This window comes from Ranitomeya imitator, chromosome 2 (assembly GCF_032444005.1).
Source record: "Ranitomeya imitator isolate aRanImi1 chromosome 2, aRanImi1.pri, whole genome shotgun sequence".
Taxonomy (NCBI): domain Eukaryota; kingdom Metazoa; phylum Chordata; class Amphibia; order Anura; family Dendrobatidae; genus Ranitomeya; species Ranitomeya imitator.
Window position 1 is genome coordinate 281,620,599 of NC_091283.1, and position 16,534 is coordinate 281,637,132.

General features: G+C 44.4%; 1 protein-coding gene across 2 annotated transcripts in view; it reads left to right on the top strand.

The window, feature by feature from the left end:
• LOC138663162 (uncharacterized) overlaps nucleotides 1-16,534 on the top strand; it is a 92,477-nt gene that overhangs the window by 64,758 nt on the left and 11,185 nt on the right. The window contains exons 3-7 of one of the 2 annotated variants that reach the window (XM_069749309.1): nucleotides 6,892-7,111; nucleotides 8,707-8,856; nucleotides 8,987-9,166; nucleotides 10,738-10,861; nucleotides 10,945-11,042. In XM_069749309.1, the coding sequence (XP_069605410.1) occupies nucleotides 8,761-8,856; nucleotides 8,987-9,166; nucleotides 10,738-10,861; nucleotides 10,945-11,042 (498 nt within the window). In that variant the 5' untranslated portion in view covers nucleotides 6,892-7,111; nucleotides 8,707-8,760. The remainder of the gene's footprint in view (nucleotides 1-6,891; nucleotides 7,112-8,706; nucleotides 8,857-8,986; nucleotides 9,167-10,737; nucleotides 10,862-10,944; nucleotides 11,043-16,534) is intronic. The other variant, XM_069749308.1, reaches the window with a different exon arrangement.

A 16,534-nucleotide genomic window follows, 5' to 3' on the forward strand; every position in this document is an offset into this window, starting at 1 on the left:
GTGGCTGGAGAGCTGGCTGGCCTCTGTGGCTGGAGAGCTGGCTGGCCTCTGTGGCACGTTATAGCTGGCTGGCCTCTGTGGCTGGAGAGCTGGCTGGGCTCTGTGGCAGGTTTGTAGCTGGCTCCGCTCTCTGGCTCCTTGGTTCTTCGGTCTTGGCAGGGTGTGTCTCTCTGGCTGGCAGTGTGGCTGGAAATGAGTGAAGGCTTCAATGGCATTGCTTTATATATACAGTTAGGTCCATATATATTTAGACAGAGACAACATTTTTCTAATTTTGGTTACAGACATTACCACAATGAATTTAAAACAAAACAATTCAGATGCAGTTGAAGTTCAGACTTTCAGCTTTCATTTGAGGGTATCCACATTAAAATTGGATGAAGGGTTTTGGAGTTTCAGCTCCTTAACATGTGCCACCCTGTTTTTAAAGGGACCAAAAGTAATTGGACAATTGACTCCAAGGCTATTTCATGGACAGGTGTGGGCAATCCCTTCGTTATGTCATTCTCAATTAAGCAGATAAAAGGCCTGGAGTTGATTTGAGGTGTGGTGCTTGCATTTGGAAGGTTTTGCTGTGAAGTAAACATGCGGTCACAGGAGCTCTCCAGTCAGGTGAAACAAGCCATCCTTGAGCTGCGAAAACAGAAAAAACCCATCTGAGAAATTGCTACAGTATTAGGAGTGGCAAAATCTACAGTTTGGTACATCCTGAGAAAGAGAGAAAGCACTGGTGAACTCATCAATGCAAAAAGACCTGGGCTCCCACGGAAGACAAGAGTGGTGGATGATCGCAGAATAATCTCCATGGTGAAGAGAAACCCCTTCACAACAGCCAACCAAGTGAACAACACTGTCCAGGAGGTCGGCGTATCAATATCCAAATCTACCATAAAGAGAAGACTGCATGAAAGTAAATACAGAGGGTTCACTGCACGGTGCAAGCCACTCATAAGCATCAAGAATAAAAAGGCTAGACTGGACTTTGCGAAAAAAACATCTAAAAAAGCCAGCACAGTTCTGGAAGAACATTCTTTGGGCAAATGAAGCAAAGATCAACCTCTACCAGAATGATTGAAAGAGAAAAGTATGGCGAAGGCGTGGTCCAGCTCATGATCCAAAGCATACCACATCATCTGTAAAACACGACGGAGGCAGTGTGATGGCTTGGGCATGCATGGCTGCCAGTAGCACTGGGTCACTAGTGTTTATTGATGATGTGACAAAGGACAGAAGCAGCTTAATGAATTCTGAGGTATTCAGAGACATACTGTGTGCTCAGATCCAGCCAAATGCAGCAAAACTGATTGGTCGTCGTTTCATACTACAGACGGACAATGACCCAAAACATAAAGCCAAAGCAACCCAGGAGTTTATTAAGGCAAAGAAGTGGAATACTCTTGAATGGCTAAGTCAGTCACCTGATCTCAACCTAATTGAGCATGCATTTCACTTGTTAAAGACTAAACTTCAGACAGAAAGGCCCACAAACAAACAGCAACTGAAAACCACCGCATTGAAGGCCTGACAGAGCATCAAAAAGGAGGAAACACAGCGTCTGGTGATGTCCATGAGTGTAAGACTTCTGGCAGTCATTGCCAACAAAGGGTTTTAAACCAAGTACTAAAAATGAACATTTTATTTAAAATTATTGAATCTGTCCAATTACTTTTGTTCCCTTTAAAAACAGGATGGCACATGTTAAGGAGCTGAAACTCCCAAACCCTTCATCCAATTTTAATGTGGATACCCTTAAATGAAAGCTGAAAGTCTGAACTTCAACTGCATCTGAATTGTTTTGTTTCAAATTCATTGTGGTAATGTCTATAACCAAAATTAGAAAATTTTTGTCTCTGTCCAAATATATATGGACCTAACTGTAGTCCTGGGGGCAGGCCCATAGTTTCTGAGCATGCTCAGTGATCTGCCTTTTTCCGGATCCAGCGCAATCCGGCGTCCATAGACATGCATTGTCACGAAAAACCGGAAAGGCCGGATCCTTACGGTTTTTTCGCCGTGGACAAAAAACGTTACAGTAGACGTTTTTTCCAATCGAGTGTACGCCGGATCCGGCATCAAACCGGAAGGAACGCTGGGCCAACCGGCACAATCCGGCGCTAATACAAGTCAAAGGGGAAAAAGCCGGATCCAGTTTTTGTATTTTCCGATTCCATTTTTTCACGGAAGAGCCGGATTTAGCCTGAAACAAAAAACCTGATGTGTGAAAGCAGCCTAAAATACGTTGTATACAGCATGAGAAGAGGAGCCGGAGAGTGAAGCAGCCATAGATCTACCCTCAGAGGACATCCTGCTGCCAACGCCACACGCCTGAGAAGGACGGGGTGCTCACTGCAGGAGCTATCAGGGAATGGAGATGTCTCACTCTCTCAGCAAGAGCCTGTGATAGAAATATCTATATCATATAGATCCCACTTGCATGTATACTCCTTTATAATCATATATACTCACATAAAAGCAAATATATATATCTATATACTCACCAAGTTTATAATCAGTTGCTCAACTTGACCACATGAGTTAGGCCAGATGGTTCCTTGGTACTTTCCAGATGCCTAAAAAACAGGAACTTAGGCCAGATGTCCTGAACTAATGTCTAAAATCTTGCTGAATAGCAGGATAAGGGTGACACCTACTTCTAAGAGTGCTAAATCAGCTTGTTGCTAGGTAGCCTCTAGTCAGAATATGCCCTGTACTCAAAGTAAATTATGTACTCAGTCAGCCAATGAAGTAATAGCTAAATTGAATGTTAATTTACGAACCACCCCTTTTTATACGCATCTATAAAACTACGTATCAAAGAATAAACCAGCAGATCTGAATAGAATGTTATCCTGCCACTTTCGTGTCAGATATAATTTGAGAGACACCGCACACTCTAGTGGTTAATTATGCAAGATAGTGTGAGTTTATTCAACATAACTCAATATAAGTAACACATGGGAGCAATTCTACAAACATAAGGAAAAGCGGTCAAATCTAGCAACGAAACACGATGTTTCGACTCTCCCGAGTCTTAATCATACCATCGCTAAAAGACAAAAAACAGAATATCAATAAATACAAACACATAGTATCTATAATATAACGGTGGGAGCGTCACTCTATCCGAAGCCTTTATAGACTGCGCAAGCGCGATGCACCAAGCCTTCGCAGTCTGGACCAGAGTGACGCAGCCGAACTTGCTTATCCCCCCCCAATATACCGGCCATGGGGGCTCCACACACCCGTGTATCACCCATAATATAGCGGCCATGGGGGCTCCGTGCTCTGCAGCTCCGGTCAGGGTAGATGTAGAGCCCAGCGGAGCTACGGACCTTCGATGATGTCACCAGCATGTGACCAGTGATGCGAGTGGGTGCAGTCGGCCCTCGCTGTGCTGGCTGCAGGGGTGCTGTATCCATTATAGCCAGCGCCGCACTCAGGCAGTAAGTACAGCCGCACTCACACAGTACAGCCGCACTCGCCCGCACTCACACAGTACAGCCGCACTCGCCCGCACGCACTCAGCACAGCCACACTCAGCACAGCCGCACTCGGGCAGTACAGCCGGAGAAAGATGGGAGCAGCATATGGCAGAATGGAAACAGGAACAGGCAGAATGGGTGCAGCACATTACAACAGAATGGGGGCACAGGATGGGAGCAGAACATGACAAAATGGGGACTCAGGATGGGAACAGCACGTGACAGAATGGTTGCGCACGATGGGAGCACCACATGACAGGATGGGGGCAGGATGGGAGCAGCACATGACAAGATGGGGGCGCAGGATGGGAGCACATGACAGGATGGGGACGCAGGATGGAGCAGCACATGACAGGATGGGGACGCAGGTTGGAACAGCACATGACAGGATGGGGATGCAGGATGGAGCAGCACATGACAGGATGGGGACGCAGGTTGGAACAACACATGACAGGATGGGGGCGCAGGATGGAGCAACACATGACAGGATGGGGGTGCAGGATGGAGCAGCACTTGACAGGAAGGGGGCACAGGATGGAGCAGCACATGACAGGATGGGGACGCAGGATGGAGCAGCACATGACAGGATGGGGACGCAGGATGGAGCAGCACATGACAGGATGGGGGAGCAAGATGGGAGCAGCACATGCCAGGATGGAGACCATATACCAATATAAATGCTCGCCACCCGGGCGTAGAACAGGTTCAATAGCTAGTGTACATATATACAGGTCTGCAAGGTACATGCGTATTTTTAGAAACCTGGGTAGTGCTGAAAAGGATTTAATAAGGAATATAGATCAGCATCATGAAAAGGTGAAGCTAGATTAAGGTAATATAAATAGGGTCCCTAGTTACAATACCTAGTTGATGGTGAGGTAATACATGCCCAAAATACACGCAGTCATTAGGAAACATTGGTCTTTGTTACACAAAGCCTACCCCACTGTGGAAACCTTTCAGTCGCCACCTCTAATGAGTACAAGGAGACCCAAGAACATCAGACCACCTCGTACGGGCCGACATTGGTAGCACACAACCTCAGACCACACCGAGGCTTCTTGCCAGCCATCGCCAGGGCACTTTTCCATGTCTAAATTGTGCAGCATGCTCAAATGTCATTAAGTCGGATAATGTCACTCATCCAAGGACAGGGAAATCCTATCCCATACAGGACTTCTTTACTTGCAATACTAACTTCGCAATCTACGTCATCAAGTGCCCCTGTGGCCTTTTATACGTTGGCGAGACAACGCAACACGTCAAAGATCGCATATCAAGCCACAAATCTACGATTCGGTGTGGCAAAACGTGGCTTCCTATCCCTGATCAATTTATCACCCACAAACACACCGTGGCCCAATTAAAGTTTCAGATACTCGAGCAGGTCCCTCGTCCCAGAAGAGGGGGTAACCATATCAAACTACTTAAAAGCAGGGAAACCTTCTGGATTCACACGTTAGACACCCTTTCACCCAGAGGTTTGAATAGGGAAATAGACTGGCCCATATGTTAAAATTCCAGTATTAACCATTTGTTTTTTCTTTTATACTCATCACACAGGTGAGTTATCATTGCAGTTCCCCTTTGTTATTTTTATTTTTCTTCATATTTTTCTCTTTATTTTTTTATTTTCATTTTTTATTTCTTATATTTTTTTATTCTTTTGTTGTTTTCTATTTTTCATCTTTATTTTTTCCATATAATTTTTTCCCCACGACTGTTTTGTATTACTTTGCCGCATTAACCTTGTCCCCCCCTTTTTTAATTTTTATTTTTATTTTTTTATCATTTCATTTTCCCTCTTATGGATACCCACCATTAGCTATCACCCTTAATCGGCTTGGTCCCATTAACCCCCTGTCATGCATATACTTAAAATACCCCCAGTACACAGCCTCCACCCTGCACCCTTCTTCTATGGGCATCACACCGATGTCTATTCCTTTTTCCTTGTTTATATATTTATTTATTTATTGTTCTGGAATACATTTCTCCCAATAATTCAGGTAACATCCTCATCATTATTTTTCTATTTCATTTTGTTTTTATTTTTATTTTCATTTTTATTTTTCTCAGTATTACCTTTTTACTATTTTTTTCTTATTTACATCATTCATCTTATTTTTATAGTCTTCATTTTTCACTTCATTCTATCATTTTTGTCCTAATTACATTAGCCAGCAACTATTACCTTCTATATATTCGCTAGATTACCCCATTCCAGTCCTAAGCTTTCCCTCAACATGGTCCCTGACACCCTTATACGTGCAGGATCTTTCCAATATGGCCACCGCTATCTTACACACAGGGCTGGTTACCCTGGTTACATGTATACAGACATTCTGCGCATGGCTAGGCGGGACTTCTGGTCCGGCGGTCTCCGCCCGTACTTTTCAGCCCCATCCTGACTCCTCATAACACGCCGGCTGCAGCAAGGCGCGGGAGCGCCGCTAACCAAGACACATTGCACAGGTAATACAGGGCTATATCACTGAGACCTTTTACCGGTGTTTCCATGCGCTCCATGGGCAGTCACCACTTGATACCAACGTCCTCCTCAATGAAACCGGACTGTGGTGGCCACCTAATAGCTTCATCCAGCATGATCCCTGACCAAGGGTGTCCATTATTTTTCACCTCTAGGTCCCACACACATGGCAACAAACCACCGTGGGCTTTACATTACCTCACCATCAACTAGGTATTGTAACTAGGGACCCTATTTATATTACCTTAATCTAGCTTCACCTTTTCATGATGCTGATCTATATTCCTTATTAAATCCTTTTCAGCACTACCCATGTTTCTAAAAAAAACAGGATTTGCTTCATTTAGGCATTCTTATCTACATACCAAGGTAATTAATGTCTACTGCCTCCTTTACTGTCTCCTCCTGGTCTATACCACTTTTGACCTCTAGAACACCTATATTCTCCACATCTATGATATCATAAGCATTTTATTCACCTCAGTGTATTCGCTGGTGCTCTTAGGGTCTATGGTCGCTCGACTTACCTCTTTGCAACTTTCCTAATGGACTTATGGTATATTACGCAGGTACCTTGAATGCCTGTATATATGTACATACTATGTGTTTGTATTTATTGATATTCTGTTTTTTGTCTTTTAGCGATGGTATGATTAAGACTCGGGAGAGTCGAAACATCATGTTTTGTTACTAGATTTGATCACTTTTCCTTATGTTTGTAGAATTGCTCCCATGTGTTACTTATATTGAGTTATGTTGAATAAACTCACACTATCTTGCATAATTAACCACTAGAGTGTGCAGTGTCTCTCAAATTATATTGGATTACTGGGACTTTTCTAGTCCGTGACACCTGCACCTCGCCTTAAATTGACTGAGTGCACACCATCATACCTTATCTTATTACTTTTGTTTCAGAGTCATTCTTTCTTGAGTGCTCAACATATCTGATCTGATAATTGGGAACAGCTGCAGCACACACAGGGATAGATTCATTCCAAACCAAATTTCCATAACATCTGGCGCCTGCATGCGAGGCAGTGGACGAAACGCACGGGGGCCTTGCTGACCGGAAGGACGAGAGTGCCGGCCGCTGCCTTGGCTCACAGGACGGAGACTGCAGCTCCATCAGAGTAAGGTAAGAAAATGTTGTCATCTTACCTGAATATCCCGTGCCCAGTCCAGGTCTATACCTTTAGCCGGTCAGGTGTGGTCACCACCGCTTTCCCAGGTAGTGTAAAAAGTCCAAGCCCGTATCCAAACCCTGGGATATAAGTCAAGGTGTCTGCTGTGTGCGGTGTATGTGTTCCATGTTTGTGTGAGATCGGGAGAAAAACTGGAACGGTGACTGTTTTGTTTGTGGTTGCTGGGTAACATACGGCAGGAGGTCAAATCGCTCGATAAGCTATCACAGATTCCCATGCAGCAGGAGGGACAGGTGGTCCCGGGACAAGTAGTCCCATGTTCCATGCTTGGATGGTGATAGCTTAGAGGGCTGCCACAGATTCCCGTAGCCGGCGAGACAGTCAGGATGACCAGACCGGAGGGTGGTAGAATTTCCGCTTGTTGTGCTCCTCACTCAGGCGGCCTGGGCATATGTGTGCCCAGTGCGATTGATAGTTGTCTGTTCCCAGAACGGCCTGCAAGTGTCACAGAATAATAATGAGGGCATCGGTTCTCCCGGACGTCTGTATCTGTTTTGGTTCATGTCATGTACTGTTGCCATAAGTGCATACAATTGTAAAGAGAATGTTTTTTTTTTTTTTTTCCCTTCTCCACGCTTCTCCTCTGCTGCTAGCAAAGATATATCCATTGTAAATCACACTGTCACATCTGTTTTTGCAAAGTTTCCTGTTTCTGCATTCTGAGTAGTGCTAGCTACAGTGTAGCAATTTTTTTAAGAAGTGAAACTAAGTGGTATCTATCATTTTTGCTGTGAGCTACTTGTTTTCAGATACGTGATTTTAGTGACTTTGGATACAGCAGCATAAGAAAGGGGAAGTGTGTGTTTCTGACTGCGTTTGAGCACAGACAAAGTATAAGGAAAGCCGTTTTAACTTTTTATTCTTTGAAGTTTTTCCTTCTGTCTCTTTACTTTTTAAAGTTTTTCCTTCTGTATCAAAATTGTATCATGGTTGGGAACCAAGTTTTGTATCAAAAAGTTTTTTGGTTGTGAACCAAGTTTTTGATGGTTTTCTTTTCTTTTGGTTTCAACTTCTTGTACCAACTTTTTGAAGGTTTTCTTTTTGATTTTTTTGTGTTTTTATATACTCATCTTTTTGAAGTTCTTGTTGTTGTGTTTTTTTTCATTTTTGCTTTTTGTCATTGTCCTGTTGAAAAATAAATGATGATCCAACCAAGAGCCCACTAGGGATTTTACTGATATCCCGCCAGGCCAGTCCGACCTTGTTCTTAGATGCCATGTTTGCTTTTGACAGCAGCAAGTGGTTAAACTGCTGGGGTTTTTGTTATACCTGCACCTGTGCCATCCCTGTGGTGTACAACTATGTTATGGAAGATGAGTCTATGAGAAACGTATTCAGCTGCTGACTCCGAGGAAGAAACTGCTTGTTGTCTTTGGCCTAAATATATAGGTTTTATTAGTAGATGTAAAGAAGAAAACTAAATACTGTAAAATAATAAATCTCCTCATATGTTTCCCTTATTATCTCCAGTAATTGTGTTATTACAGAGGATTTTTATGATGTTACATCGGCTCATCTTTTCATTCAGGTCTCTACAATATCGGATCCTCTTAGTGAAGATCTTCTACATAAGAACATTTTCATGATTTATCCATCACAGATGGATATGGACAGAGACAAGATGGTGGAGAGGATATTACACCTCACCCTAGAGATTCTCTTCCGGCTTACTGGAGAGGTGAGAGATTCTGATGACGTCACATTACATCATTCTTATCTATAGGAATAAGAGATGGACAGAACTGGGGAGGTGACAAGGACTCTGGAAATGTCGGTACTGAGATTTATTAATGTCTCTCCATAACCAGGATTACACAGTAGTGAAGAAGTCATCTAAGGAGCACTGTCAGGACCCTGTGTCTGAGGGATGGGGAAGACCTCTGAGCCCAATCACGGAGCCTCCATCTCACCCTCTGATACATGAGGACATCAATGACCAAAAGATCCTAGAACTCACATACAAGATGATTGAGCTGCTGACTAGAGAGGTGACACTGCTGGGAATGCTGGGACATTATAGAGTAACTAGCTATTGAACCCGTTCTACTTCTATGCCCAGGTGGCGAGCATTTATATTGGTATATGGTCTCCATCCTGGTATGTGCTGCTTCCATCCTGTGCCCTAATCTTGTCATGGGCTGCTACCATCTTGCGCCCCCTTCCTATCATGTGCAGCCCCCATCCTGCACCCCCTTCTTGTCATGTGCGGCCCCCATCTTGCGCCCTCATCCTGTTTTGTGCGCCTCCCTATTGACATGTGCTACTCTCTTCCTGTGCCCTCATTCTGACATGTGCTCCCATCCTGCGCCCCAATTCTGGTATGTGCTGACCCCATCCTGGTATGTGCTACTCCAATTCTGCGACCCCATTCTGTCATGTGCTGTTCCCATCCTGCACCCCCATTCAGTCATGTGCTGCACCCATTCTCCTACCCCATTCTGTCTCTATAGCATAAGGCAGCCCCCATAGGTAGACTCTGTAGTATAAGGCAGCCCCCCACAGGCAGACTCTGTAGTATAAGGCAGCACCCCCACACAGGCAGAGCCTGTATTATAAGGCAGCACCCCCCACTGGCCGACTCTGTAGTATAAGGCAGCACCCCCTCACAAGCAGACTCTAGTATAAGGCAGCACCCCCCCAACAGGCAGACCCTGTGTTATAAGGCAGCACCCCCTCACAGGCAGTCACTGTAATATAAGGCAGCACCCCCTACAGGCAGACCCTGTAAATAAGGCAGCACCCCCCCCCCCCCACAGGCAGACTCTGTATTATAAGGCAGCACCCCCTCACAGGCAGACACCATTGTATAAGGCAGCACCCCCACACAGGCAGACCCTGTATTATAAGGCAGCACCCCCCACAGGCAGACTCTGTAGTATAAGGCAGCCCCCCCACAGGCAGACTCTGTAGTATAAGGCAGCACCCTCCCAACAGGTATACCCGGTAATATAAGGCAGCCCGCATAAAGAAAAACAATAAATACTCACCTCTCTTCTTCCTGGTTCTTGCGCTGCTCCCTTCTCCCACTCACCTCCAGACCGTGGCACCGGGCAGTGAAGTCATCACGCCCCCTTGTCAGTGTCAGCGTCGGTGACGTCAGACGCTGACAGGGGGATGATGGGAGAAGGAGCGTAGCGCTCCTTTCCTCATCAATGCGGTCAGCTGTATCCGCTAGATGCCGATACAGTTGACCCTGCAATGACAGGTGGGGGGGCCCGCCTGCTCAGGGGCCCATAGCGACCGGCTGGCAGAGCAGGGAAATCGATTCTCCCTGCTCTGCCTCAGAATGTAACTGTATCGGCGTGCTGTGCAGGCCAATACAGTTACAGTAGCATAGCTCCGGGTGGGCCCCCTCTGAGCACCGGGCCCGGGGCGATGGCCCCCTTTGCTCCCACGGTAGCTACGCTACTGCCGGATACGTCACTCTGTGGGGTCCAGACTGCGCATGCGCGTCGTGCTTGTGCATTCTATAAAGGCTTCAGACAGAGTGACGCTCCTAGCATTATATAATAGAAGGTGTGAAGGAATCGGGGGATGACGGTATCATTGTATGTGTCAGGTTCCTATAAGGTGTCAGGATGTCTCCATCTATTTCTCCATGGAGGAGTGGGAGTATTTAGAAGAACACAAAGATCTGTACAAGGACGTCATGATGGAGGTTCCCCAGCCCCCCACATCACCAGGTAATAGACAGGACTAAATACACACGGTCTATAATTATCTGTATGTAAAGAATGAATTTAGTCCCTGTATGTGTTTCCTCCAGATCTATCCAGTAAGAGGACAACACCAGAGAGATGTCCCCGTCCTCTTCTTCCAGAGGACTGTAACCAAGAAGATCCCAATGTTCCTCTGGATCATCAGGTAGATGGAGAGAAGGAGTCATGAGATCTCCCCTAGATGTGTAGACGGCTGTGAAGGTCTTGTGCTCAGTCTTGTTTTATCCACCAGTATTATATGTTTTATACTTGTGTAATGAGAACGGTGGAGATGGCAGGATTAGAGCTGATCATAGATGTGACTTCTCCATCTGTCTGTGACTTTTGCAATATTTGTTTCAGGGTGCTGGTTACAAAAATTGCACAGAAGGCCACGCCATTTTTTTCCTAAAAAAATTTTTTTATTAATTAAATACATGTACAGTAATTTTTGAGACACACACTGTGCTAATTGTATTTGTCACTGACATCTATATATCTACCTATTCTATACGTATTTACTGTATGTAATCCATGTCTTCTATCCCGCAGTGATTTTACAGCACACGGCACATGAATTGCCAGCTTTTCTTCTATCTATCTATGTAATATTCAGCTCTGGCAAAAATTAAGAGACCACTGCACAGTTGAATTCCAACCACAGTACATCTCATTCTACTTAATGTGCTTCTGATTAGGTGATCACCTGAACCAAATCTTATTTAAAGGGAACCTGTCACCCCGTTTTTTCAGATTGAGATAAAAATACTGTTAAATAGATGCAAACTCGGCTTTGGGAAAATGGCCGCCGCGATCGCCATCTGCGCATGCGCGGCATCCCGCGGCCATTTTCCTGAAGCCCCGTGCAGCAGAGCACTCCATCTGCGCACGCGCGGCCTCAGGAAGATGGCCGCCCCCACCGATGACAAGGGTAATAGCGCAGATCGCGCGCTTTTTCTTCACCTGCGCGCAGTGGATTCGGCACTTGGACATGCGCACACCACTACGCCACCAACGGAAAGCTGGGGAAGAAACAGCAATGTCACCACGCCCACCTGACCTGACCAGCCTGATTGACAGACGAAAATGGCGACTTTGGTAATGTATTTCGCAGCATAGTTGGGGAATCAGGGTACACTACATACACTATTGTAACGCACAGCGCAGGCCCTATTTAACAGTATTTTTATCTCAATCTGAAAAAACGGGGTGACAGGTTCCCTTTAATGAAGGAAAGTATAAAAAATACACTGCTGTGGTCTTCACAATCCTCTTGCAATAGGACAAGCTGGAGAGCAAAACAAGTGCCAGTAATATCCAAAAAGTAATAGGAAGTTGAAAAGAAAAGTATTAAGTGAGGAATAGAAGGGCTCAATTATGGCTTTACTAGCAGAGGGACACAGTGAGCACCATGTTGCCTCCATCCTTAAAATTTTTAAAACAGCAGTCATATCACGGGGCTACCGCGACAGAGAGGTTCCAGAGAACTGCAGTGCTCTGGGCCTCGTTCACACACAGTGAACAGAAGCTCTTCTCCTGTATTTTGACCTGGCTGCTTTGTGCCAGCAGTGCATGAGTTAACCTTATTTGCTAAGTTGCTGTGAGCTGGGTCTCTCAGCTGAAGGTGATTTTGTAATCTCCTCCTCTATATAGACCCAGCTCTGACTACAGCCATTGTCAGTGATCAGTTCAGCTGCCTGGCTTGGAGGTTGAAGGAGAGTGATATTTGGAGCTTGGAGGTTTATTACAGAGATTGGTGTCTGCGGTTTTGGTTGCATGTTAAACCTGTTTTCTTTCCTAGTTTTCTCCTTGTCTTCCCTTCTATGTGTACCCTCTGTGGTTGTGTGAGTATTTGATGAGTTTGAGACTTTTAGTTACCTTGTCTGTATACCCTGTTTATTGTTGTGTTTATACACTGGTGCAGTCCTCCTCCCTGGGGGGAGAGGGGGCCACTTATAGGGCCTGCACAGGAGACAGGGATACGCTGGCGGCTCGGGCCTCCTAACCATCATAGGTACCCCCGAGATAAGAGAAAGCCAGGGCCCCATTAAAGTGGTAGGGATAGGTGTGGGTCCTAGTACGCCGTCCTGCCCCTTTAATGCCGCTTACGGCGTGATAAGTCAATTACAACAAGGTCAAGCAGCAGAGATTGGGGACAACGAAGCTACAGACCGGCAGAGGGTGAAAACGACTCTCCACTGATCGGGATGACCGTCACCTTATTTGAATGTCACTCAGCAACCGCAGGATGACATAAAATGACCTACCAAAGGAATGGCAAATGGCAGCCAGGGTGAAGTGTACGGCAAGAACAGTTCGTAACAGGCTCCTAGATGAAGGCCACAAATCATGTAAAGCTAGAAAAAAGCCATTCATCAATGAGAAGCAAAGGAGAGCCAGGCTGAAGTTTGCCAAAGACCATAAGTATTGGACCATAGAGGACTGGAGTAAGGTAATCTTCTCTGATGAGTCTAATTTTCAGTTTTGCCCAACACCTCGTCATCTAATGGTTAGACGGAGACCTGGAGAGGAGTACAAGCCACAGTGTCTTGCACCCACTGTGAAATTTGGAGTAGGTGATGATCTGAGGATGCTTCAGCAAGGCTGGAATTGGGTAGGTTGTTCTTTGCGAAAGACATATGAATCAAGCCACATACAAGGTTATCCTGGAAAAACAGTTGATTCCTTCTGCTCAGGCAATGTTTCCCACCTCTGAGGACTGGTTTTCCAGCAGGACAATGTGCCATGCCACACAGCTAGGTCAATCAAGTTGTGGATGAAGGACCACCACATCAAATCCCTGTCTTGGCCAGCCCAATCTCCAGACCTAAACCCCATTGAAAACCTCTGGAATGTAATGAAGAGGATGATGGATAGTCACAAGCCATCAAACAAAGAAGAACTGCTTACATTTTTGTACCAGGAGTGGCATAAGGTCACCCAAAAGCAGTGTGAAAGACTGGTGGAAAGCATGCCAAGACACATGAAAGCTGGGATTAAAAATAATGGTTATTCCACCAAATATTGATTTCTGAACTCTTCTTGCGTTAAAACACTAGCATTGTTGTTTCTAAATGATTATGAACTTGTTTTTTGGCATTATTTGAGGTCTGCAAGCAATGCATTTTTTGTTATTTTTACCATTTCTCATTTTCAGAAAATAAATACAAAATTTATTTCTTGGAACTACAGAGACATGTTGTCAGCAGTTTATAGAATAAAAGAACAATTTACATTTTACTCAAAAATATACCTAGAAAGAGAAAAATCGGACAAACTGAACATTTTGCAGTGGTCTCTTAATTATTGCCAGAGCTGTATATACATAGATAGATGAGTGTGTCACTGACATATATATTGTATATATCTATATATTCTATGTGTTTCTATCTATTCTATTCTAAACTGTCATGCTGTGATATAACCGTACGTGGCACATGAATTGCCGGCTTTTCTTCTTATCTTTCTAATATATATATACACATACATACATACACTGTGTGTGTATGTATATATGTAGTATATATATACAGTGGGGCAAAAAAGTATTTAGTCAGTCAGCAATAGTGCAAGTTCCACCACTTAAAAAGATGAGAGGCGTCTGTAATTTACATCATAGGTAGACCTCAACTATGGGAGACAAACTGAGAAAAAAAATCCAGAAAATCACATTGTCTGTTTTTTTTATCATTTTTTTGCATTTTATGGTGGAAAATAAGTATTTGGTCAGAAACAAACAATCAAGATTTCTGGCTCTCACAGACCTGTAACTTCTTCTTTAAGAGTCTCCTCTTTCCTCCACTCATTACCTGTAGTAATGGCATCTGTTTAAACTTGTTATCAGTATAAAAAGACACCGGTGCACACCCTCAAACAGTCTGACTCCAAACTCCACTATGGTGAAGACCAAAGAGCTGTCAAAGGACACCAGAAACAAAATTGTAGCCCTGCACCAGGCTGGGAAGACTGAATCTGCAATAGCCAACCAGCTTGGAGTGAAGAAATCAACAGTGGGAGCAATAATTAGAAAATGGAAGACATACAAGACCACTGATAATCTCCCTCGATCTGGGGCTCCACGAAAAATCCCACCCCGTGGGGTCAGAATGGTCACAAGAACGGTGAGCAAAAATCCCAGAACCACGCGGGGGGACCTAGTGAATGAACTGCAGAGAGCTGGGACCAATGTAACAAGGCCTACCATAAGTAACACACTACGCCACCATGGACTCAGATCCTGCAGTGCCAGACGTGTCCCACTGCTTAAGCCAGTACATGTCCAGGCCCGTCTGAAGTTTGCTAGAGAGCATTTGGATGATCCAGGGGAGTTTTGGGAGAATGTCCTATGGTCTGATGAAACCAAACTGGAACTGTTTGGTAGAAACACAACTTGTCGTGTTTGGAGGAAAAAGAATACTGAGTTGCATCCATCAAACACCATACCTACTGTAAAGCATGGTGGTGGAAACATCATGCTTTGGGGCTGTTTCTCTGCAAAGGGGCCAGGACGACTGATCCGGGTACATGAAAGAATGAATGGGGTCATGTATCGTGAGATTTTGAGTGCAAACCTCCTTCCATCAGCAAGGGCATTGAAGATGAAACGTGGCTGGGTCTTTCAACATGACAATGATCCAAAGCACACCGCCAGGGCAACGAAGGAGTGGCTTCGTAAGAAGCATTTCAAGGTCCTGGAGTGGCCTAGCCAGTCTCCAGATCTCAACCCTATAGAAAACCTTTATAGGGAGTTGAAAGTCCGTGTTGCCAAGCGAAAAGCCAAAAACATCACTGCTCTAGAGGAGATCTGCATGGCGGAATGGGCCAACATACCAACAACAGTGTGTGGCAACCTTGTGAAGACTTACAGAAAACGTTTGACCTCTGTCATTGCCAACAAAGGATATATTACAAAGTATTGAGATGAAATTTTGTTTCTGACCAAATACTTATTTTCCACCATAATATGCCAAAAAAAATGTTAAAAAAAACAGACAATGTGATTTTCTGGATTTTTTTTTCTCAGTTTGTCTCCCATAGTTGAGGTCTACCTATGATGTAAATTACAGACGCCTCTCATCTTTTTAAGTGGTGGAACTTGCACTATTGCTGACTGACTAAATACTTTTTTGCTCCACTGTATATAGATATATATATATATATATATATATATATATATGTGTGTGTGTGTGTGTGTTTTTGATGAATATTTCCTTTGAAAACGATGTGTAAATGACATAGAGAATTGCTGTATGTAAAAGCTCATGTTCATATCTCATTACAATCTAATCGGATCTAAATTGGTTGCTAGGTGTCAAAATCAGATTACACTCGCATTACACTCCTGCGACTCTCGGCAGGGAAACTCGGACTGATTTTTCATACATTTAGTGTGACTCCGGCCTAAGATGTTGATCCAGAGGAAGGCAAAACCCCTGGGGCATACACTACTAGCTCCATATTAGGGGAGAAATTTCTCCCAACCACACATACAGCAATCGGATGAGTTCCGTGGATCAACATCACATCATAGAATCTAGTGAACATAACCTGTAATTTAATATTTTTCAGGAGAGACATTCAGGCCCCCATATGAATTTTAGGAGTGAATCGACCATTACAACATCATGTGGCCGAGAGTTTCTTAGTCTCACTGCTCTT